Genomic DNA, 26,048 nt, shown 5'->3' with positions numbered 1-26,048 from the left:
CCCAGAACCAAATGAGGAGAAGCAGCATTTAGCATCTATGCACCACAAATCTGGAACAAACTTCCAGAAAATTGTAAAAGAGCTGAAACACTGACTTCCTTTAAATCTAAATTAAAACCCCACTTGTTTAGAGTTGTATTTGAAATGTAATAAATTGCAAATGTATTGACAAAACCTGACTTGATGTTTTGTTTTGATTGTTGATTCTATGTTGCATTGTGTTTTTGTCTTTGATTTGGTGTAAAGCACTTTTAAATGCCTTGCTGCTTAAATGTGCTTTCTTTAACTAGGAAGAAAGTAAACAGATCTCAAAGCAAAAATTAATCCCTTAAAGCTCACATAAATGCTGAAGAGCCATGGCATTAAAATTAAAATTAATTTAAACTCTAATTTAAACTCTAAGAATGAGTTTAAAGTTCATTCAAATCATTGATTTTTATTTGATTTGATCAAAATCAAAACAAATTTTGTTTTGATTTCAAACAAAATCCGATTTGAAAAAATAAATAAAAAATTCACTGTGAAAATGTCAAATATTTACAAAAATATTTTTTATAATTTAGAATTACAATATATACTGTAAATTTCTTAAACTGATGTAAAAATATTGCAAACAACAGTTTTACAACATTATTAGCATGAAAATTAAGGCAATTCTTCATTCGTTTCTATGCAATTTTTGAAAAAAACATAATAAGTCAAAACAAGGGAGCTGCGTTAGCTTGACTGTCAACCGTCATATTCAACCCTTCGAGGGTGGGGGGATGGAGGCGTGCGTGCGTGCGTGTGTGCTAAAGATCGAGCCAGAACCGCACACAGTAAAAATCTCTGCTGGGATCCAAACCGCTCTTAGAACTACCGGAGGTTCAAATTCTGCTTATTCATTTTTAGCTTACAGAAAAAGCACCAAATAAACAAAACCGAACTGAGAAATAAGATTTAAGCTTTGGCGTGCGCTACGTACAAGATGTTTTCGCTGGGATGCAAACCGCTCTTAGAAGTACCGGAGGTTCAAATAAAAAAAGCGAACTGAGAAATAAGATTTAAGCTTTGGCGTGCGCTTACGCATACAAGATGTTTTGACAGAGAATCTTTTTTTCTCCACAATTTTCTTAATTATAAAGATGATTCAATAATAAAAATATCAGAAATTCTTCTTTTCTTACTTCAGGAAAATTAATAAGCAGAGTGCAGCTGCAGGCGCTGCTCTCTCCGATAAAATCCTGCATGCTTCGATAGCTTAGCTGCGTTAGCTTGACTGTGAACCGTCATATTCATATTCTGTTCTCTAGTGCTAATAAGTGATATAAACGCAAATATAGGAGATGGAAATGTATACTTACATAATAAAAACGCACATGCAGACGGGATTAAGGAAGGATTGATCGTTAATGTTATCCGTGGAGGCTATTTTTATCCCAACGAGCCAGCAGAAGTATCGAAAACAACGTAACTGTGGAACTACAAAATACACAGATGCATCTTTGGGAATTGCAGTGGTAAAAATGTACACATAGTCATGTATGGCGTGATAGTGACACCAAGTGGTTAATATCGCCATTACAGCACCTCTCTCATACTGTGTAATTCTCGCCTTATTCATGTGTGGAGTAACAGTGACACCAAGAGGACTTAATGGGAATAACATTTGTTGTCTAAAAAATCTAAAATTACAGAAAATCCGTTGGATTTAGAATATGGATCCAAGAGACTTTTTTGTTCGTCCTGAAAAGATACACATATGTACCAAGTTTGGTAATTCTAGGTTAAAGCATGACTTGGGGCTGATCATTTAAAATTTTCTAGCCGCCATAAATACATTAGGCCACGCCCACCAAATTTTATTATGGATTTCTTTCAGGAGGTGGATAAAGATCCATCCTAGAGAGTTTGGAGAAGTTTGGCCCAAAACTGTGGAATTCAGAGCCAAACGAATGACAGCGGCGTTAGAGGTCACTTCGCCACGCCGCCACGCCCACCTGCTCCATCAAAGCCGGTCGGGGCTGGAATCCAAAATACACCAGCATGTCTTCTGTTTCTGGAAAAACTTTCAAGTTGATTAGGTCAAAGGTGTAAGATAGCGACCGTTCCCAGTAAAACATGACACTTCCTGTTCTCAGGGGGCGTGGCCTGAGTGATGTCATCATTTGACCACAGGGTCTTTTAGGTCAACCCATGATGATCAATCACTGAAAGTTTGGTTCCTCTGAGAGTTTTACTGTAGGAGTTATAAGAGTTTTATGTTTCATGGCGAATAGTCAAAGTTTGACACATAGCCACGCCCACATACTTTGAAGTACGACAATTCCTTTGATAACTTTTCACCTTTGATGCCTCAAGTGTGTGCTGAGCGATTTTGAAGTCTGTATCTGAAAAACTGTAGGAGGAGTTCGATCAAATCTGAAGGCTGTAAACATCAAAATGGGGTCAATTTTGGAACTTCATTCCAAAATGGCCGACTTCCTGTTGGGTTGAGACCATGGCTCCAAGAGACTTTTTTGTACATCAGGACAATATACAGATGACTAAGAAGTATCGTAATTAAAGGTTATAGCATGTCTCAGCGCTGATCATTTAAAATATTATAGGGTTCGCCATAAAGAACTTAATCCACGCCCAACAAAGTTTATTATGGATTCCTGTCTTGGGGTGGATAAAGATCCATCCTAGTGAGTTTGGAGAAGCTTTGCCCCAAAACTGTGGAATTCAGAGCCAAACGTGATGACAGCGGCGTTAGAGGTCACTTCACAGCCGCCACGCCCACCTGCTCCATCAAAGCCGGTAGGGGCTGGAATCTTCAATACAGCAACATGTTTCCTGTCTGTTAACACAGTTTCATGTTGATTAGTTCAAAGGTGTAATATCGGGACCGTTCCCAGTAAAATATGACACTTCCTGTTCTCAGGGGCGTGGCCTTAGTGATGTCATCATTTGACCACAGGGTATTTTAGGTCAACCCATGATGCTCAATCACTGAAAGTTTGGTTCCTCTGAGAGTTTTAGTGTAGGAGTTATAACTGTTTTGAATTTCATGGCAAGTAGATGAACTTTGACCCCTGCTAACCCCCCTTCAACATACTCAAAAACTCACCGTTTTGATAACTTTGAATCGCCCATGCCTTATGATCATACTGACTGAGTTTGAAGCTGATCAATCGAAATCCCTAGGAGGAGTTCGATCAAATACAAAGGCTGTAAACGGCAAAAATCGGGTCAAAATGTGACCTTCATCCAAAATGGCCGACTTCTTGTGATACTTGCACTATGACAATAATTGTAAATTCTGAGCGTCTTGGGGAGCTCTACAACTGTACCAAATTTCAAGTCTCTACGACAAAGTAAGTGAATAGAAAAGGGTCTTTTGAAAATTTCTAGGTGGCGCTGTTGAGCCATTTTTGTTGTGATTTTTGCAACGACCTTAAAATACGTAAATTTTAAACAGTCTCTATGCGTCAGCCAAATTTGGTGAGTTTTTGAATATGATAAAGCCTCCAAAAAGGCCATTCATTTGGGTGGAAGAATAATAAAGAATAATAATAAACAGTACAAAAACAATAGGCCTTCGCAGCGCTTTGCTGCTCGGGCCTAATAAACAGTACAAAAACAATAGGCCTTCGCAGCGCTTTGCTGCTCGGGCCTAATAATAAACAGTACAAAAACAATAGGCCTTCGCAGCGCTTTGCTGCTCGGGCCTAAAAAAAGAAAAAAAAAAAGAAAAAGAAAAAAAGAAGAGGTGGGTTCTATTTCCTGTTATGGTGGGGAAAAGCAAAAGGAGTGCTTATCCACAGGACCGATGTGACAAACCCGCGGAATAACTTCGATATGTTCTTATTGATGTCATGTGCATCAGAAATAGTATGCAAAGCCATGTTTTCCCACACGGTGACGCCTCCAGCCTCGGTTCGTCCAGCGGGACCCAAGGCCTCCTCCCTCCCACGGCGGATCCTGTTGCGTGACATCAGCCGGGGCGAGGAAGGAGGAAGAGCAGCGTGGAAGAGTCAAGTTACGCAAAAGCACACAACTCCACGAGCGGAAATTGGTTTTTCAAAATAAATCAAAAAGAAAAAAAACAAAAAACAAAACGTAATACAAAACAGACGTTTGTGAAAATTGAGAGAGGGCGAGAGAAGAGCTGAAGTTGTTCAGTTCATATGTAAATAGGTGGATTTTCAGAAGGTTTATTTAAATTAGAGTACAAAGGTTGCTTTGTTGTGCTTTCATGTTTTGGATTTCAGAGGATTAAAAAAAATCAAAGCAGGGAGATTAAAAGCCGCAGAGATGAAGGCTAACACACAATCATGGACCTCAAAGGTGTTTAAAAATGGATTCATTGGAACACGTTACGCTGCATTAGATTTTAACACCTGATTAAATAATGCATTTTCACAGGATCAAATTTAACATAAAGAACATAAAGACGACATTTTGTAGTCTACATATAAATATACACGCTGGACAGGTCGCAGGGCCTTTCTATTAACATTTTCTGTATTTAGCAGTTGTTTGTGTAAGTGATGTGATCCATAACAGACACAACTCTAAAATGTTTCCCCCTGGCGGCAGGAAATGTAAAGTGTTACATTTATCGGATCTTGTTGGAGCCGGTTAGAACTGCCAATAATTTTAGGGAAGCCAAATTGTTTCTTCTATCTTAAAAAAAAAAGAAGTACGCTTGATTTGAAAGGACTCAGAGGAAGCAGGAGGTCTCACTGCCGCCACCTTGACGGATCCGAGCTGTCAGTGTCAGTGGAGCAGCGACAGGCAGGGAAATCCCTCAGACCCAGTAGGTCCAGTGTCTCCAGTCAGTACCGCCGCTTCGCTTTCTGGCTCGGCACTGACAAGCGCAGACCCGTCCACTTCGCACTGAGGAACGAGCCCGATCACTGCAGGAAGCTTTTGCATTGATTTGTGTTTTTATATACACATATATAGAGAGAGTCAGAGGAGGAACGCGATGGCAGATGCAAGTTTTAACGAGTCGTCCACCGCGGACGTAGCGAACAGGTTTGCTCGAAAAGGTGCTCTGAGGCAAAAGAACGTCCACGAAGTGAAGGACCACAAATTCATCGCCAGGTTCTTCAAGCAGCCGACTTTCTGCAGCCACTGCACCGACTTCATCTGGTAAGCCCTCTGCTCCGTCTCCCACCTCCATCCCGCCTGTTGCACATATGTCGAATAACTTCAGTCGAGTCCTTCTCTTTGCTCGGCGTGACGTAACTTCTGGGGGGTCGCGACACCTTTCCAAACCCGCAATCCCCGCACGCCTTCAAAACACTTTCCAACCCGCTAGGGGATTGCTTGTGATTTATTTATTTATATATATATGTTTTTGCCCTACTATTGAACGGGAGGAGTTGTTGCTGCTGGCTCGTTGAAAACAACAGTAACAGTAAACTGGAGGGGAAATATGCACTGAAAAATAGTTAGAATTTATGCCGGATTAGATCCTGTGTCAGATGAAATCAGCATTTCTCTCTCTGTCATGCAACAAAAATGACTTCACGAAAGTCTCCTTTCCATTAGACTCCACTCCCCTCCTTATCTTCAGTCTTGAACAAACAACCTCAACGCAGCTCCTGTGATTGTGGCCTCAGTCAAGCATTTAGGATGACTAACTTGCAGCCATTGCATGCGTGCATTGCACACAGTGCAACCACCGGAGCCGCTGATATTGAATGGCGATTTCTTTTCTTTTTCTTTTGAACTTGTAGAATCAGGCCCATGTGGAAAGCTCCATGTGCTCAAGTTGCACACTCTGGAAGAGGACAGGACATTTAAAAATCCAAATCACTTTGGGTTCTCAGTTAAGCACTTAAAAAAAAAAATAAATAAATAAATAAAATTGTATTTTGCTGAAGGCACGCCCACGTTTAAAGTACTACGTACTTTAAGGTGTGTGTGTGTGCGTGTGTGTGTGTGTGTGTGTGTGCGTGTGTGCGTGTGTGTGTGTGTGTGTGTGTGTGTGTGTGTGTTTGGGAGTGATCTGATGCCTTTAATGCAGTGTATGTTGGCAGGCATACATGTGCCACTCCTTTTGAGTTCAGCATGCCGGCGATATGGTTCAAAATGTGAAATCAAACAACTTTATTTTGAAAGGGAAAGCTCCCATCATCACACACACTCGCACACACGCATACACACACACGCACAGACCCACACACACACACACATAAACACACACAAACAGAGGGAAGAAGCGGGCTAGGAAGCCACATGCACCTACAAGTCTTTATGTAGTTGTAGGATGACTAATTACAAGCTATATGCATTTGATTGTTGTTTTAACAGTGTGGTTATTAACTACAATCATAAAAATAAAAATTAAAAAAATCCCAGAAAGCTTTTGGATTTGGTGTTGTAACTTTTTGAGAAGCGATGCCTCTCTGACTTGTATTGTTGATTGTTATTAACTCAATGAGGGAGACAGCTAATGCTTTTAATACAACCTAATGGTGCATCGAAGTAAATCGGAAAAGCAAAGATGTTGATTTATTTCTGTAATTTAGTTCAAAAAGTCCCATTTCTAGACGTTAATAAACACAGTATGTGTGCAGTGTGAACATCCATCTTCTTTAGCAACAACCTTTTTTAATCTTACCCTCCATGTAAATGGAATCAGCCGCTCTTTGCTAAAAAACCGTCAAATCAGCAGTTTTCTCACACGTTGGTCATGAAATAAAAGTTTTGCTTAAAAATGAAAAAGTTTGTTCACTTGAATCCCCATTAGCTATTGCTGTGACAATGGCTGCTCTTCCTGGGGTTCGCATAATGATAATAATAATAATAATAATAATAATAATAATAATAATAATAATAATAATAATAATAATAATAATAATAATAATAATAATAATAATAAAACATTTATTACAAAAAACAAGTACACACACTTAGTATAACATTAGCAACATAGCGTGCTGATTCATAAATGTACAATTATAATGTCAAAATAGTTAACATATAAAATAGCCTTATGTAATATTTTAATTCTCTGAGAAGTTGAATTGCATATATATATATATATATATATATATATATATATATATATATATATATATATATATATATATATATATATATATATATATATATATATATATATATATATATATATGTAATATATAAAACATAAGTTTCACTGTTAAAATTGAATTACTCAAATCAGATTTTTATTCACTTTTCCAAATTTCTCAAGATAAAACTAAAAAAATGTCAAACGTCTGCATAGCTCATGACTTAACAGCTGTGTCCTTGGAATGAATGCGGTGTGAATGGGTCCATGTGTGAATGAATACGTTATTCAGTGTGTTTTAAACAGTAAGAGCCATTCAAATCAGTCTCCTCTCTTTTCACAGGGGGTTTGGAAAGCAAGGATTCCAGTGCCAAGGTAAAAACTAACTGTTTGTATCTCTCTCTGTGTGTGTGCGTGTGTGTGTGTGTGTGTGTGTGTGTGTGTGTGTGCGTGTGTGTGTGTGTGTGAGACATTTAGGTTTTCAATGTGTTGCTGTCTGTTTTGAAATCAGACTCCTTATATGATTATGTCCATACATTTGGACTTGTTCTTTTTGATGGTTTTCCACTTTATTTCAAGTTATTTTGGCAAAAGGAAGTGCGAATATCTGGTCGCAATGTGAGTGTGAGTTTGTTTTTCTCTGTTGTTACCTTGTTAAAAAAGAAGAAGAAGAAGAAGAATAGGGTCAAAGCTGAATTGGGCCTGGTAGTCAGATTTTCCAGCACCGCACTGAGATCCAGATGCTGATTGTTTCCAGTCAGATATTAGTCATGTGACCTTTGAGAACTTGCGTATTTGCTTGTAATTTGTTGAGCTGTGTTCAGTTAATCATAAGAGGAATTGGAATTTAATTAGTTTTTAAATAATCTGGAGTGTCGTACAGATTAATTAAAACAGTCATTTAATTCTGGAGAAATCTTTATCGAAGGAAAGAAATGGCTGTTTTGGTTTGGCAAAACCAAAAGACGAGACGGTTTCATTAAAACGGGGATGAAAAAAGTGAAATGGAAGAAAGAAATACAGTAAAGCTGGAAAGTTTCCTCACCACCACTCGCGTCTTTAAAGCTGGGTTTCATATCAGCTTAAGTAGGCTAAACCTCAGAAGTATTTATCTAATGTCGAAATCCTTAGGCTTTCCAAAAATCAGAGTCTGCCTGGAAGTGTCCCCAGCTGAATCACTTACTGTGCTTATAAATAATTTTAGTTGAGAGGATTGAGCATACAATATTAATATCGGTAATATTTGTAATTTTTCTCATCCATAAAGATTACTGTTCAATATTTTATCCTTAAAAAACCCCATCAACACTACAGTGAAAGTATAATTACATTTTCAGTTTTTCTATTCTGTAACAATTAAAAAGTTCTCATAATTTTTACTTACATTCCTGGTTTCTTTCAACTTTCTTTTTTGTTGCCTGGGTGGTGAACCGTATGTTGCTCTCACATTGTTTTTAATTTCGCCACACATCTTATCATATATAAAAACACATTTTACATGGGTCAAAATACAAAGATACACAACAAATTCTGTTAAAACTTTAAGCGCTTCCTCATATGCGTAGCAGGTCAGCCTTAACCCATTTTGTATAGTTTCTGTTTATTGGGATCAAAGGTGACGTATTTAATGCTGTGCTGCTGCGTCAGGACAGAATAATGTTTCTGTTGCAGTATGTTTTCCGGACTTGATGATGGTTGTCTGGGGATAAATGTTTGTTACTGTACACACAGTGGCCAAATAATTGGTCAAATAACAACATATTTTCTATTTATGGCTCTAACGCAATCCTTTAACTTCTACAACCAGACTGTCATGAATTCAGCTTCCAAAAAGCTGAACTTATGAAAGACAAGAAGGCCAAAATAGTCTCAAATCATCCAGCTGACCAGCAGTGCAGAGCAACAACCTCTTTATGGAACGATTCGTGAATGCTTTCACTTAAAAAACATTTTCTCTTGAAGACAAAGTGAAATTTAAAAACTTTAGATGTCAACGATTTGCAATCAGCTTTCTTCAGAACGAAAGCGAGCGAGACATCCAATCATCCACTCATCACCCAGTCGGATGTGGACGGTTCATTGCACCATGCGTGTGTCCTCGGAGGCACGCATCATGGAAATGAAATTGTAAATTATCATGCCTATTAGCTTGTGCGAACATTTAAATGTGACTTTTCCCCCCCCGAGGCTTGACTGCTAACAACCCGACGCCCACGCCTTCTTGTGATCCGCTCTCACAGAAACGGAGAAGCTTCCACTTGAAACCAGTCATGAATCAGTCTGAGGCGTTTAGGGTGTTGATAAACCAGCATGTTTTTTTTTTTTCTTTTCTTCCTCCCTCCCCACAACCTGACATTATCATCAGCGCGTCCCTGAGCCCACTCCTCTGCTTTCACAGTTGGTTGTCATCGTCACAGCCACAGCTTTCACGACCATAAACAGAGATTCTGGAAGGACGGCGTTTTTTTAAAGAAACGGACACAAAAGATGATTTTCCTTTTACTTTCCACACTAGTGCACCAGCAGAGACCGTCTCTCTCTCTTTTTCTTCTCTCTCTTCTCTCTTACCCCCTCGTAACATAAATCAATGCCCTGACCTGTTGCATAAATAATAATCCTGCCTTATCGAGATGAAGGTGATTAGTTACACTGAAGCTATTCGAAGAGAGAAAGGTCCCTGTTTTATAACGTGTGCTAAGCTATCAAATATTAAACTTACGATCCCATAAAACAAGGGTCAGGTTCTCCAGCAGAGTCGGCTTCTTAGTCACCGCTTGAATGACAAAGTGATACCGGAGAAATGGAGAGTGGCATTTCTATAACTACAGTGACATTTAATTTTCAGCCTTGGAAATGTCTCTTTTCCGAGAATAGGCCGAGGTGAGCAGTAATACACTATCGAGTGAGTTTTACATTGGAGTTAAATGAATGTCGTACTTCTGGAAGAAACGCTGAAGCGATGAATTCATCCCTCGGTTTAACAGAAGAAAATAAGGACTGAGCCATAAATCGATTTGATCAATTTATCATTTTTTTTTTTTTTTTTAGTTTCTGAAGATTTAATTCAAGAAAAATCATGTTTTTTCTCACCAGTGAACTCTTAGGGTTACCACAGTTGCTGGGCGGCCATCTTGTTTCACAAGTCGTGTTTTACAGCCACTTATTTGGACTTTGAATTCAGGTCAGCTCTGCGACAAATGTTAGGACCAGGCCTTTTTTTTTTCAAAATTATGAGATTAAAGTCATACTATTACACGAATAAAGTTGTAATAAAAGGAGAATAAAGTCGTGTGAACTCACACATGAAAAATAAAAATAAAAGTAATAGTAATACTCAATCTTTTAGCAAATAAGTAACCAAACCACTTTATCAAGTTATTATCAGTTTAAACGATTGTGCAAACAACTGCGTCTATTTCGAAGAAAGAATCATGTGAAGTGATCGAGTCAGGTCTGATTTTTCTATTTTTATTTATTTTTTGCAATAAATTCTTTCTCGTAATTTACAGACGTTTTCTTTCTAGTAAGATTGCATCTTCTTTTTTACATTATCAATTTTAATAAATAATAGAAATCAAAATCTTGGTATGAAAAAATGTAGAGTTTTCAATTCTAGTAAATGCCGAGGTTTGAAATACAATCCACAGAAGCACTTTAAATATGTTATTTTGGGCAGTTTTAAGGTCAGGTGATCACGTTGAACCTAACTGTAACATTTCATGCAAACTGTGACGAATTGATCCGTAAACCAACTGGCAGAACGGACTGATTATGGAAGTAAACAATCTTAATGAGGCGTTAGTAACCTGGTTGTACATTAAGCTGCTGCTGGTTGTCATGATGCTGGTAAAAAGAAAAGAAAAAGGACCTTGGTTCAGCTACAACATCACAAAAATGCAAAGAAATTGCAGCGTAATAAACAACAACCTCTGAAATTATCAACACCCCTGACAAAAATGTGTGAAAAGACTTAAAATAAACACAAAGTTGTACAATAATCCACACATAATACTTCGTACAAACCACTTTGTCAATAAATTACCACTTAGTCTTCTCCGTATGACGCAGCACAAGGTTTGAGCAAGCAAACAGAGGAGAGCGGTAGAAGATTCCTCTTTGAATAATCTCTCTAGATGAAATGAGAAATCCACAATCCAAGACGTGTCTAGAGAAGCAAACACGTCCTGATTTTACCATGTATTTTGGCTCAGTGTGCTGAAAGCGTTGATTTACAGAGGCCCAAAGATTTTAATCGAAAATGTCCAGATATTTCAATGCTGTCTGTAATGCTGTGTTCCCAGAGGCTTTGTGGGGCCCACATCACCACAGACCCTTTATCGTACTCACCAGTAAAGTGCTTTTCTACAATTGAACCTGCAGGACTACATGTAGTGTTTATTCTCAGTAAGCTAAGGTTTAGGCTCTTCTAATCAAAGCCCAGAGTTTGAGTAAAAGTCACAGGCAATACTTAGCGAATTATCTTTGAGCTTTAAGATATTTTCTCATCCTCGTGATTTGTGATGGCATGATAAACGTCTTCTATCAACACTGGCAGCTGTTTTCTTGTCGCCTTTTCCTGTGGTATAAAATTGCTTGAAAGACATGTTCACTTGTGTTACCCCTTTTTGGAGAATGATGAAGAGAATCAGGCTTTTATTTTGTGGGATTTGCACAATCAGGAGAAAGAGAACGTCATGGATTGCTAATTTAGAAGTTCAGGCTAATAAAGAAAATGCTTTAGTGCCATTTTTTAAAGAGAAATTAAGGGTGCCTTTAAGTTATGGGATTATGTCTGTGCAATTCGGTTTTAAGACTTTTTCCTGATCTTTGCCAGAGATGCCAAGAGATGCCAAGAAGTAACTCTTCAACATGATTTTTAAAATAAAATGTCGCGGCCAATTTATTGTGGAAACAAACAAGCAATCGTATCTGCGCCCTGAGCGTCCGCCGTAACATTTGCAGCGGAGTCTTGTTTCAAGCGCCTGGCCTGTTGTTCTTGTGCGGCAGGATGTCTCCAATCACCATTTAGACGATGATGTTATACAGCCCGGCAATTTGTCCTCACGTCACTCAGCTGGTTTACCATTCAAATCCTGTTAAGATCACACTACGTCTGTGGAGACCTTGGAAGTTGGGGCTGTTTGGAGACCCAGACAAGAGGGTGATTTCCATTTAGTTTTTATTACTTGGTTTTATCAGAGTTTAATCCACTGGAGTTAATCCTGTTCTGTGACCTGAATCATATTCAGTCGGCTAAATGTATTCATAAGCAAGCTGCAGCGTTCAGCTGGGCCTCAGGCAGCCCAAGTCTTCGCGGGGTCAAGTGCTCTCCTTGTGGGCGTCTGTAGTCTATACTTACTGAGATAATATGTGGGAGCATTCACTTCCTGAGCAAGGTTTTTTTTTTTCTCCTCATGCACTCCTTTGCTGAGTTACGTGTGAAAGGACGGTGTAGTTTGCGTTATTTTGTCATTATCGAACAATTTAGGAGATAAATTTATGAACTCCTGTTTCATTTGCAACGTAAAACAGTTGTAACCCTTGAATTTGATGAATTTCTGATCAGCCCTTCCTGGTCCGGTACTATTTCATAACAAGATTTGAGACATAAGAAACGCATTTTGATAATATTATTAAAGTAATAGTATTTTAGTGGGAATCTGTGTATTGAATCAGCAGAAAAATAGGGTGTGACTCTGATAAACAATATATCGGCCAGCACTGATGCTTGATGCCAATATCGGCATTAAGATTGGTGTCGACTGATTTATTTCTATTTTCAACTCATTGGTGTTGGCCAGGTGCTATTTGTTTGGTCATGACATAATGAAAGTGATGCAACGCTTTATTGTTGGGGTGTCCAGCTGAAACAGGGAAGCAAATGTCAGCGGTGTGCTCGTTGTTCCCCGGTTTGGAAACTGTAGGGAAATGTATGTAACATCTATAAAAGGACTTGAAACTTTGTCTGTAGGCACTTGCTATCAGTGAAAATCCTTCTGTTGATAATGCATTGTAATCATTTTTAAAAGTGCTAAGTAAAGAATATCATCTTTATTTGCAGTGATGTATGTAACAGGTGTCTCTTGTAAATGAGACGATGAGTCTCAAGAGACTTTATTGTACAAATAAAGAAATAATAATAACGACAATACAGTAAATTATTTGCTATAGCAACTATATTAATATGGGTAGTTGTTATCTGGGATTTTAAAATTTTTTTATTTATTTATTTTTAGGTATGTTTTATTTCTAAAAAAATGTACAAGAAAAAAAATGTTTTTTTTTATTTTTAGAAAAAAAATTCCTAATTTCGTAATTTCAAAAAAATGATATGTTTTTTTGGAGGATTTAAAAAAAAATACTATATCATATATCAGAAGTATATTTTTTTTAAATTTACTGCCACATTAGGCTTACATCCTAAAGGTGGGTTAATTTGCTTGGCGCTCACTGTAGTTTTCGTCTTTTTTCAGTGCTCTACTCGGCAGATGTTTATTTTTTGTCCCATCTGTGATGTGTTTTGTTTTGTCTGCTGATAACGGCCCCCTGGGAATGAACCACAAAAATAAAGAGGTCCAAGACTAATTTCCATGTGGGTCTGGAGATGTCAGGCTAATTGACTGCAGCCACTTAAAGCTTAAAATAAAACCAAAACATTTGTAGAACCCTGTGCCAGTGCATCGATCTTCCCTGCAGTTGTGTTTTAAATTATCTTTTTTTTTCTCTATTTAATTCTTGCAACAGTCCGTTCCTGCTGGCTTCAATCTGATATGGCAATAATTGCAGAATCAGTGTAGTTGTGGTTCTATAAAATGCCAACATATGTGGAGAGCAGCAGCGGGCCACTGAGCGGCTTGTGGGGTCAGAAAAAATGATTTGTTTCTTCTTCGTGGTCCCTGAAGCCTCGTTTTCAAACTACTGTTAATACAGATAATTTGTCTTGATAGAGCTGCAGTCATATGATTTCAGGAATATGACCTTTGCTCTCTGTGGTTTGTTGGCAAATTATTCTTGACCAAATTCACTGGAGACATTCACGCTTTCTCTGATGCCAGTGGAGGCTAATGAGCTTTCCTGTTCTGGAGGAACCCAACCTCCTCTGGGTTTGACTTTGATAACCTTGCTGTAGCACACACCAGCTGAATATCTAATAAGATGAATTTTAAAGGCTCTAAATGAAACAAAACTGGCAAATAACATTACCATAACAACTGGTGTTTTTGATCAGTTCAAGCTTTTTGTTTCTCTGCTGCTTTGATGGCGAGGCAAACCCAACTTTTTTTTTTCCAGACAGTTTCTCTGATGTCCTTGTACATGCTGAGCAAAGTACTTCTTATCTTTCTGTAGCTACAGACATTTAGCCACAGGTTTGTCTTTCAATCACATCATATAATGTTCTTAATGTTTTCCTACTTCTGCAGAAGCCCTTAAGGCTGCCTGCCAGACGTGTCGATAAAATCAATCAAGATCACTTTAGACATAGTTTATCATCTGCAGAACACTGTGCCAAGGTCAAGTTTTCTCTTGGTTTTGCTATTTTATTGTAAACTATTCTTTAATAAAGATAAATCTATTATCCCAAAAAGAAGCTTCCACACCTATTATTGGTGACATCAATTTGCTTTATTTATTTAGTTTTTTGTTTGTTTTGTTTGAACAAATGCTTCTTCCAAAGGTGTTTATTTTAGTGTCGATATATCGTGGATCCTTAGTTCAAATATTTTACTGCAGCCACAGAGACCCAAACATCAGTATCAGACGATATTGGTGAATTTATTTATTTATTTTTTGATATTTTTTAACATATCGTTATCGCTCCAAATAATAAAACTGGTCCGATATCAACAACCGATGCTAATTTCTTTCTTGTTTCTGGTTCGTTCTGGACGGGGAGGAGGTTTTCTCATCCAGTATTTGTTTGGTCATGTGACAATGGTAGTGATGCAGCACAGGATTGTGGGTAGTTCGACTGAAGCAGCGGTGTAAACAGCGGCGTGGTGGTTTTTTCACAAGGTATCGAAAAGGTAGAGAAATATATATCGATAAATATTGTTTATCGGTCACAACAACATTTCTATCATAATGTTATCTAACCATATCTCAGAGCACTGAGAAGATTTTTGGAAAACCTGATTTCTATAAAATCAGAAGTGAAAGACTAGATTGCAAAATCTTGTAAAAAAAAAAATTATAGCAATAATTTTGGGGATGATGCAATCTATTAAGGTGATCGTTAGGTCTTTAATCGTTTTAATAAGTAACTGTTAAGTTAAAGTAGCGTGGTTTCAGATTGCATGAAACCTGCTCTTATCTCAAGTAAAAAGAAAATTTATTCATGTTATTTGAAAGTGTTTTCATTTTATATGAGTAAGGATTCACAATCTGGGTTTTCTAAAATTATTCAAGCATGAGGACAAAGCTGCATTGTTTTCCTAGGTGTGTTTTTCTCAACATAATGGTTCTGTAATTGCAGAGAAGTAAACTTAAGGCTCAAGGACCTTTTTTATTTACCTGGAGATTCTGGGAGCAAATTGGGTTTTTCTTGATATAATTGCATAGATGAAGATAGAAAATCCCTTTCGTCCTGGGATTGTCGTAAGCCCCGGGCTTCGGCCGGGGTTATGAATCCATGCCCACACCACAACATCTGTTGCTTTATCTCTGCTACCTTCTTGACCCCGCTTTTGTTTATGCTTTCACTCCCTCTCTCTGTTTTTTTTTCCATCTGTTTCAAAGCTCCGGTATTCTTGCAGCAGAGGCAGCGATTCATTTCAAAGAGCGTCGATCGGACGCAGCTCGTAACGTTTACGTTAACTTTTTTTTCCTCTCAACTCTGCGTTTCTGTTTCTTGAGCTCTTTATTGACAGGAAGTCACCCTCTGACCTTTGCCGTGCACTACCGGGATGAACGATGATGTCTGTGCTTCTTACAACGGCACAAACATATGTAGCCGTTCCATCCCCTGATGGTAAACAAAGGAAATGGCTCGTCAAGTATTTGTTCTTTTGCAGGAAGCTCTATTATGAAAAAGGCTCATTGTGCCATCTGGTCTCCCTGCTACACTGTTAATACCGTTTAAGCCTACAGTCAGACGGCCCTGCATACAGTAGATGAAGATTTGGATGACGAGACCTTTTGTCACTCAAGTGTATGTTTGAGTGGATGTTTATGAGACGGAGAGTGACGGCCGCAGAGTTCACTGAGGGGGACGGCTATATTTAGAGGAGATCCTTGGTTCTCTGAAGAGAGCTCCTGCCATGCATTGCATACATTCTGTTTATTGGAGGACATGTGTTCGAGCTCCGAAGATGGGCATATTTGAATTACATAAGAGCATTATCTGGGGACGCACATGTCCCGCAGATGCTATCAAATCAGCGACTTCACCGAGGACGCTATGTTGAGCGCATAGTGTTTGTTTCTGTGTTTGTATTTCCCGTGAAATTCTATTTTTTTTAAAATACCTTGCTAATTCAGCTAAAAACCAAAACAAAACATTCTAATTCTAAACTGTAGAAACCTTGTATTTCTTGATAAATGCCTTTATCTAACAGAGATTCGAAGGGCAAGACAGTCTGTTAAGAGGTTGAAAATAAAATGAGGCGCTGGGTTTGAATCCCAGCTTGGAGTTTTCTGAGTTTGAATGTTCACCCCAGGCATTCACTCTCCGGGCACTTTTGAAGAAATATGCTTATTAGTAGGCCTAAGTGATAAACCAAAAATGAACTGAAATTGTCGACAATGGCCGATGGCATTTTGTCCATGTCGGTATTTTCTGTTTTAAGAAATTGAAGAGTGGTTTTTCTCTCATTTGGCCATGCTCATATCCCTTTAACCGTCCTACAGTCCTAAGAAACAGTTTTTTTTTTACTGTGAACAATCCGACAGGGTCGCATTGACCCAGTGTGCACTTTAAAAAGTTTTTTTGTGGGTGTGGTTTCGAGAACTGACAGTCTGACGGGTCAAACCTCCCATTTCTGCTTCCCTGCAGTCCAACCGTGACATTTGCTGCACTCCGCCTGAGCGATGCGCTAAGACTGCGGGAAGGTTAAGATGTTCCTCTACGTGTAGTCTGTAGTCTCGTGACTCCACTCCTTCCACTTTGTAATAAGAAGCGAAAGAGACGGTGATGTTGAGAAAATGCGGTAGACCAGGTCAGAGCAGGACTGAAAGTTCATATCAGTTGTGTCTCCTTACCTATGTTTCCACTATGAAATGACATCACTTTAATTACCGTAAAGAAAGGTTATGAATAAAATGAAATCAAATGCTAAAACACAATAATAAGTATCAGACATTTCTGTTTAAACACATTATACCACAGCTCTCTAACTCTAACTGGTTTCTAGTTAGGCTTTTTTCCCGACCAGTGAAGGCATCGTAGAAGTGAGATTTCTGATCATTTTGAATTTTTCTGAAAGCCTCTTGCCTCTCTCCCCGTTTCACAACAATCAATCAGAGCAGCTGCATTAAGATTAGACTAATCCATTATGACGGCATGCATTATTTATCACCTTAATTTCCTCTATGCATTTGGGCTAAATGCTGCACTGAGTTCAAAATGGACCTCGTAGTTAAAGTGTATTTGGTGCTGTATGTAAGATAATATTACTATTGACGAATTGTGATGTTAGTACCAGTTGTTGGCCTGGAAGAAACTCAGAAGTAATTGTCAAATGTTTTTTAACTCACCACTCATGTTCCGAGAAATATGTCCGCGTTGTTATTTATGTCTCTTTGACGTTACACTGCATCTTTCCTGGCTTTCAAACCTAGATTAGATTGGCTTTCTGCTGAGAGCCGGACCACTACCTGGTTCAAACCTGTCCGTCTCCTGCTTTCTGCTCGAGAGGAACTGCATCCTCTGCGACCTGCATGTCGGGATACACCAAAGCCGAGTTCCGTTCCTGATTGCATACCGTCATCCTGTGGCACAAATCTGCCTGGTGGATTGATAAGGGGATTTCAGAAGCAGGAAAAGGACCAGCTGAGCAGCCATGGGTGGGATGACGTCCGCGCTCCCGCCGAAGGGCTTATCCCACACCCCGTCTGAGCGATCCCAATTCTGTCATGATCGAAGAGAAAGATAAACATCACAGGATGGTCTTTTTTTCTCTCTCTCTTTTTGTCACTACGCGTTTACTCAGATGCTGGATGATTTTGTAGTCGTTCGCCAAAACTTCCATCGTCGCCGATTCACATTCACAGAAGTAAACTTGGGAACAAAATCTATTTTTAAACCGACAGTGTGCAGGGAGGGTGAAGAAAGAGGAAAGGTACCGGCAGCTTTATGTTGCAGAGGCTGCTCTGTGTTCATGCTGATTTTGAGCTCCTGCAGGAGGGTGTTTCTGGCAGCGGGGTCATTATGGGTTGAAGTTGAGAATCTCCAGATGCATCACAGCGAGCCAAAGCGTTGGAGTCTCACTTTGCACTTTGGGCCCTCGAGAATGGTTGTATTTTATTTTTATTGTGGCGAGTCAGCTCCATGAGACTTGACAACAATAATAGCTGTTATAATATCGTAACTTGTGACAGCAAACGGAGTTGAGACGTACATCAGGTATTTTTATTTATTTTTATTATGATTATCTGAATTGATTTTGTCCCAACCTGAGAGAGTTGATTGTTTTGAGTCATTTTTGACGTTTCAGTGGGAACGGGGAGGACTTACGGTAAGGTAAAAATGGATTTCAGTTCAAATTTACGGCCTGAGCCTGGTCTGATGGTAGAGATGAAATTATTTGCTTGATGGTTGGGTCGATTTAGGGCTTACAATACATACACAGAGAAAACCAAACGAGAATGTGTGACATCAAGTTGTGATAATCTACTTATTATAGTCCAAGCAGAGGAGTTACCAGCTTATCCTGTTGAGAAAAGAAGGAAAGTAAGGTGCCAGTGTACTTTGTAACAAGCACAGCGCACTGCACAATAAATCAATCACGTGTCCCAGACGCACATTGGTGTTACAACAACCGACAAAATGGACCTGGAAGTCATACAACCAAAGCTAAAAACGGGAGAAAGCACACTGCTTGGTTAAATGATGGTTTTAAAAAAAATAACTTTATTACAATAATATGGCTGGTTTACTTTGGGCATATTAATGTTAATCAGACACAGCACCTATAGGTTTGCATCTGGTTGGAGTTTTTGATTCCCACCTAAACTCTGAATTGCATTCACAGAGTCCTTACTGTGATACACACTGGCTTGCCAAAGAGTTTTTGCCAACCTTTTCACATTTTTCCACGTCTGATATTGTTAGAGCACACCTGGGTGCATTTTATTGGACTGTATGTGACCGATCAATATAACATTTATTGGAAAAAAAACCCAACAAAACACTGATTAGTGTAGGGTGCATTTCTTATCAGCAATTTTAAAAGTTTAATTTAAAGTTACAGCTGTAAGTCCTTTAGGTTATTTCTCCATCAGTTTTGAATATCTTTACTGACATTTTTGTTTCTTTTTTAGAAAAAAATATCTCAAACTCGAATGCTTTGAATAGCACTTTTTAAATCTTTTCATTTAGCTCTGAACTTTGATTGGACAATTCTAACACATGAATATTCTGATTTGATCACGTTAAGGGTCCAGTATCATGCTCTATTTTTTTTTCTGTCCATCTTCCCGTTAACTCTTAGCAGCTTCCCTGTCCTTGCTGAAGCACAGCATCCCCACAGCATGATGCTGCCACCGCCTTCTTTTACGAATGAATTGGTGTGTTTAGCGTTCCTCCACGTTTAGCATTTTGCATCATGTGCTCCATAATGTTAACTTTCCATGTCATCTGACCAGAATACCTGCTTGTGTTGTTTCTTCTGCGTTGTTTGTGGCAGACAGGATTCGTTGTGGATCCGTTCAACATAACAAATCCTGTTTTCATACAAGGAGGCGGCTGTGGAAAGAGTAGCCACTGGTACTGTGTGTAAACGATGTCAGTGGTGTCAGAATGTGACTAGTTCAGTAACATTCAAAATACAACAAAAAAAAAACAACAAACAAACAAAACAAAAGCAAACTAAAATCCCTCTGAAGTTCAGGGCACTGCACCAATTTTACATCCATTACTTTTCTTTTTTTTTTTATTTGATATTTTTATTAGAAGGGAAAGAGACATTACAGGCAAAATCTTTACTCTTAACAAAGTATGCCGTGATACACACCTTCTTTATGGCATTGATAGAAACGAACAGGTTACAGAAATAGAAGAGGTAGAAAGTACCTAACTGACAAAAGGCATACAATTTACCTCCTATGAGTATTTTTCTTTTTCATAAGTGAACAAGACACAAGAACAAACCTAATAAATAAATAAATAAATAAATAAATAAAAAAGAAAAAGGGGTGGGATGGCGTGTAGCACTCAATCTGGGGGAAGAGACTGAAGAGAGTGAAAGAATGTCATGAAAGGGCGCCATAAGTTATAAAATTTGGCTGAGTTGCCTTTCATTGAATATCTAATTCTCTCCAGTTTTAGAAAAGACATGGTGTCTTTTAGCCACTGATTGCTAGAGGGTGGTTAAGTTAATTTCCTGTGGAAAAGAAGACGGCGTCTTGCCAATAAGGAAGTAAATGTTAAGACGTCCAATTGATTGGAAGTGAACTGTTTGTAGTTAACTGGAAGCCCAAATATGGCAACATGGGGAGAAGGTTTAATATCCACTGAAAGTATCTTTGACATAGTAACAAAGTAGGTCTATCCATTACTTTTCTTACTTGGCGCTGATGGTGCCTCATGCGATCTTGAGTCTTTTTATGCAACTTTCTTGTTAAAACAGCATGACAACAAGTGAAAAGGACAAAGTGTATGACATATTGCGATAATCGCTTTGCCATTATCTGCACAAACGCCATTTTGTAATGGACAGAAGGTTTTCTTCTGTTGTTAGATTATAATCTTTGCTTTTAGACCGACTGGTTGCGGCTGTTTCTCAGCGGTACATTTAGGTTATAAAAGCCTCCTGCTTTAGTTTTACGACATCTGTGGTATAGAACGGGGAAAATGGGGTTCATTAAGCTTCTAAAGAGATTTTCCATTTTGTGCATTAAGAACATTAAGGTTTTGCATAAGATTAAGGTTGGTCAGTTTTGAACTGGATGAGAAGGAAAACAGCAGGGGAAGTGTATAGTTGCATTCCAGGTGTTTTTCTTTCAAATTTTAAACTTTGCTTTTGTTCAAATAAATCTAACTTTTTTCATAAAAAAACAATCTTCAGATTTGACCAGATTAGTAATTGTGTTCTTTGTTTAAAGGTGTTTTTAAATAATTAAACTTACATGTATTTCTTTGAGAGTTAAAAAAAAAACTTTACTTCTCTATATGTTATTTAAGGAATTTATATAGATTTTTCTATTACTTGCTAAAATTTTATTACTCTTAGCGTCACACAGTGCAACTTGTCTTACTTCACTAAAGATCATTGCCTTTTTTGCCTGCCGATTTGAGTGGCGGACATTGACGACGGTCAGCAGTGCATTCTGGGATTAGTAGTTCTTAATACAAGCCTCTTTGTTCCCTGTTTGTAGTTCGGTCCTTCGTGGCACTTAAAATATGCCGTACCGCGTTCTGATGTTATTAAAACATGCAGATTTAATGCGCTGCTTTCAACTGATGGCTACTGGCTCACTGGAATGCCCACAGGTCAACAGCTCAGCACCAATTACTCTTATCGTTTATTGATCAGATCTGGTCTTCAATATTATGATGGATCTGCAGCTGCACAAAAGGTCGATGTGCTGTTAATTAACGACAGTCGTCCCCTCAGCTTTGAAAGGCAGAAGAAGGAACAACCCAACAGTAGTTTGAGATTTTGTGATGTTTTCACTTAATATACAATTTATTGTCCAACCAAGATAGGCATAGGATTTTGAAGTTGGTTTTTAATTCAGTATGTGAGCAGTGAAAAATGAATTAAAACCTAAATTCAGGGGAAACACTGAAACAATAACAATATTGCTTTGTATAAAAATTTTAATTTTATGTGGTTAGTATTGCAGATTAAATCTAAATCTAAACTGAAGCGGTAAAGTTGTCATTTCGCTGCAATTGGCTGCAGCAGCAGTGGATTACTGACGGCTCAATAATCCTACTGATGATGAAGAAGATAACTTTCCCTGAGCTCCATCATCTCTGGTTTCAACAGTAGTTACAACCGTATGCGAGTCTGTGAGCCTGACATGACAAAATGTGCATTTGACACCATACAAACACACACACACACACACGCACGCACACGCGCACACACATACATGCCCGCACACACACCATGTTGTCCATTTTGCTGGTGTAGTTTGTTGCAGTTTAAGGGAGCACATACAGAATTGTGAAATTAATCATAACTCCAGTATTGCCTTATGTGATGTCATTGAAGGGAATCTTAACTTTATCCTATTATTATTATTATTTTATTTTTTTATGACTTTCCTGTTGATTTAGTTTCGGTCTTGGCTTCAAAATCTTTTTCGATGCCTCCCTCATCCTGTGGGTTGGTGGTGGGAGGAAGGAGGCAGGAAGGAGTCAGAAGTCTTCCTCAGTTGCCATGGAAATAACCCCAAAATCATCACATGGCTAACACCAACACTGACATTCACACCTCTGATCAGTCCAAGTAGGATTCTTTTGTGCTATGAGAGTTTCCGATGGGTTTTTGTCTTTTGTTTTGACTATTTATAAAGTTCCTGAATGTGACTCTGTAACTCCATCTTGACATAAGGTGAAGGATTGCTCAGCTTTCTCTAAAGCTTCAGGCTTATCGATGTCTAACCATTGTCTGCAAGGACAGGTATCATAAATTAGAGTTAAATTGATACCGGCTTTGGGGGCGTCAGTACTTACGGTTGGAACGTACACCAGGAGTTCAAAAGGTCAAAGTTGGAGAACTGTTTATAGGTTTATGGAACATTGTCGGGGAATCTCTGGACAAACAAGCTTTGAGATCTCATCCCTCGTGCAGCTCAGAGTGTGCCAGATGGTGATTTGTCCCAGTGATGATGTATTTTCTCTTTACAGGCAGAGTCACCCAGAATTTAGCTTTCTTTTTTTGCTTTTAAAGCGTTCATATTCACGGTGCCGTGTACTTAGGCAACATTCCCAGGACATTTGGAAGAGACATTGGGACAGAAACGACTACAGCCGTTGAAAGCTTCACTCATTTACATTGATCAATTTCGATTGATGACAATCTCTTTATTCCTCAAAAGCACCTGTTTGTTCTAGTAGAGGTCCTAGGTAGCAGAGGACAGAAAATGTACAACCCCTGTATCTTTAAGTCCGACTTACTTTATTACACATTCATATCAGATAAGCTATAACACAATAACTCAACCAAGGAGTCGCAGAAGCTTTCATTTTATGATAAACCCAACTTGGATCAAGACCAAACACCAAGTAGTGTTTAGCTTTAGAGAAACACACAATAGAACAAAAGGAAAATAATAATTATCTTAACGTTTGGCAGCAGCAAAGAGTTGATGTCACGTCAAGTATTTCAAATATAATCCTCAGGGTCAGAAGGCCAAAACGCTTTTAGATTAAATTTAAAGCAATGTTGAAATGTTTGAGCATTAGAGACACCACTGCTCACGAGACGATTTTCATCTATAAGATGGGGATTCATCTTATAGATCAATATAGATTTTTCCCTGTGCAGCATTTTTGCCCTTTTAAATCAAATTTGTAACAAATCAACAGTTTTTCATACAGTGCCTAAAAAATAAGCGGGGATGAGGTGGCCCACAACAAGGACACGTTGGATTCCAGCAGATTTACTAAGAAACAGCCATTTGCTGATTGGTTTCTGTCCTGTCGCCTGAATCCCAAACTTCGAAAACCCGATTTCAGATTTTCCTGCTGAACAACAGGATACACTCGGTGACGGTTATGTTCATTATTTCTAAGGATGATCAGATTGGCGAAAACGACAGATGGCAGTCTTCATCTTTCAAATCACGATTGGCGCTGTTGTTTGAGTCGGAATGGATCCGATCAAGGATTACAAACGACTGTGGAAGCAATAATGAACCCTGGTGGGCCTGACCACTCAACTTCCCATGAAAAAAATGCATTTAGGAAGATTTTTGAGGTTTTTTTTTTCTAAGCAAAGTGGAATAAAAGATTTACCTTCTAGAGGTGCTCGCTACTTTGGTGCGGGATCAGAATGCTTTTAAAGTGGAGAGGGTTGGGTTAATCCGTGGGGAGGTGCCCCACTGAACATTACTAGAGATTAGAGAAAGATATTACTATCCGAATGCATTAGGGGTATATTAGACGGCTCTGTGATGGAACACGGACTAATGCACAGGCTCTGAATTCTGGCGTAATCGGCGTTTAATTGCCATGAGTTTTGTTGTGATAATGGCATTATGTAATGGAAGTGCCGCAGAAGGTTTTGTATCAAGAAGAAAAGACGAGACAAATGGCAAAGGCAGAGCTTCTGTCATAGACGAGGGACTCCCACTTTCTGATGATTATCCAGGCTGGCTGGATGTTTTTTGTTTTTGATGTTTTTTTTTATCCAGCCTGATGAGACTAAAAGCCCTTGTTTGATGCTTTCAGCTGTAAAATACCCTGATTTAGTGTTTTTCAGTTGTTGCCTACAGGTTCTTTTTGATGCCTTGCATGTGTTGCACATGCAAGTTGTAGCTTGCAAGCATTTCACTTCTTCAACTTTGTTTTCAAGTAGGAGGGAACCCAGGAAAACAATGACTTCCATTTACTGCGACATAATCAGACTTTTGTTTGCTGAGGAATGTTTCATTGGATCAAATTAATCTCGTCCAGCATTTGAACACCAACGTGAAAAACTAATGCATGTATATGTGCATGTTGTGATCTACTCTCAGCTGCAGTCAGAAATCTGGTCGTTCAACTCCGGTCGTTCAAAACGTCTCTCGCGCCGACATTTCCTGCCGCTCAAATGTCGAATATTTTCTTTCCCTGCTAAATTGTTGCTGTGGTTTTGTGAATGTCAACAGGACAGTGATAAAGTCTTCAATGTCGTGAGTTTAACTGAAAAAGGCAGATTATTACCAAAAGTCCTGAGACGGACCTCTTTTTTTTTTTTTTTTACTCCAATTGGATCTTCACTGTTCAGATAATCTCGGCTAACGTTTGTAGCATTTAGCGTTTCCAAAAGTTTGATCCAGTTCCTAGCTTGGGGGAATGGATCACTGTGTCCGGGGACTTGACTTGAGTCGAGTTTGTTTGCACATTTCAGCACCAACGTGCTTCAGTTCAAAGTGCTTTGCATCATAAAAATATAATACACTCATCAATTATGAAATGAGCAATAAACGACACATTTTGTCAAACGCCATCCTCAAAATCATCAAGCAAATACACATCAAATATATTGATCAATGTTCCACTTACTACTAATCAGAGGCAACTCTAAACAGGTGGAGCTTTAGGCTTGAGTTGAAGGAGCTCAGTGTTTCTGCTGTTTTGTGGGGTTCTGGAAGTTTCTTCCAGATTTGTGGTGCACAGAAGCTGAATGCTGTTTCTCCGTGTTTGATTCTGGTTCTGGTTCCGGGGATGCAGTGCAGAACCAGAATCAGAACCTGAGAGGTCTGGAAGGTGGATAGAACCACAGCAGTTGTTTTTTGTAAATGTATTTTGGTGCAAAGCCATTCAGCCTTTGGTGCAAAGGCTTTGGTGCACCAAAGGCTTTTTACTGTCTATTCTCTGAGGTTACACGTAGAAATCACAGCAAACAATAAAGAATTAATAAATGTCAGGGCATATGTAAGCTAGAAATATTTCATAGTTGACAAGTGATTAGCTTTAAATGACACTGTGTTTAATTATTAAAGCAAAAGCCAAAGTCCACTGTAGTCCAATAACATTTGATTAATGGATACCATTGCTTTATACCAGAAGTATTGATTTTCTTTGTTTTGGGGTTTTTCCCTTTGATTATAGATTACTCCCTTTAAGGTTTACTTCAATGGAACAGCGTGCCTTTCTGAGAACACCGGGAACAAAGTTCAGCTACCAGAATCCTAATTACCTTTTCATAAATTGCCTTTTGTC

The 26,048-nt window shown here is 38.6% G+C and overlaps 1 protein-coding gene across 3 annotated transcripts in view; it reads left to right on the top strand.

Annotated features, from left to right (window-relative positions):
* The first annotated feature begins 4,683 nt into the window (after positions 1 to 4,683).
* prkcaa (protein kinase C, alpha, a) overlaps positions 4,684 to 26,048 on the top strand; it is a 137,204-nt gene continuing 115,839 nt past the window's right edge. Inside the window, exons 1-2 of one of the 3 annotated variants that reach the window (XM_044113812.1) lie at positions 4,684 to 5,121; positions 7,356 to 7,387. In XM_044113812.1, the coding sequence (XP_043969747.1) occupies positions 4,955 to 5,121; positions 7,356 to 7,387 (199 nt within the window). In that variant the 5' untranslated portion in view covers positions 4,684 to 4,954. The remainder of the gene's footprint in view (positions 5,122 to 7,355; positions 7,388 to 26,048) is intronic. The other 2 variants (XM_044113814.1, XM_044113813.1) reach the window with 2 other exon arrangements.

This window comes from Gambusia affinis, linkage group LG04 (assembly GCF_019740435.1).
Source record: "Gambusia affinis linkage group LG04, SWU_Gaff_1.0, whole genome shotgun sequence".
NCBI lineage: Eukaryota > Metazoa > Chordata > Actinopteri > Cyprinodontiformes > Poeciliidae > Gambusia > Gambusia affinis.
Note: the sequence above shows the minus strand (reverse complement) of the source record. Positions and strands in the feature narration are given on the sequence as shown.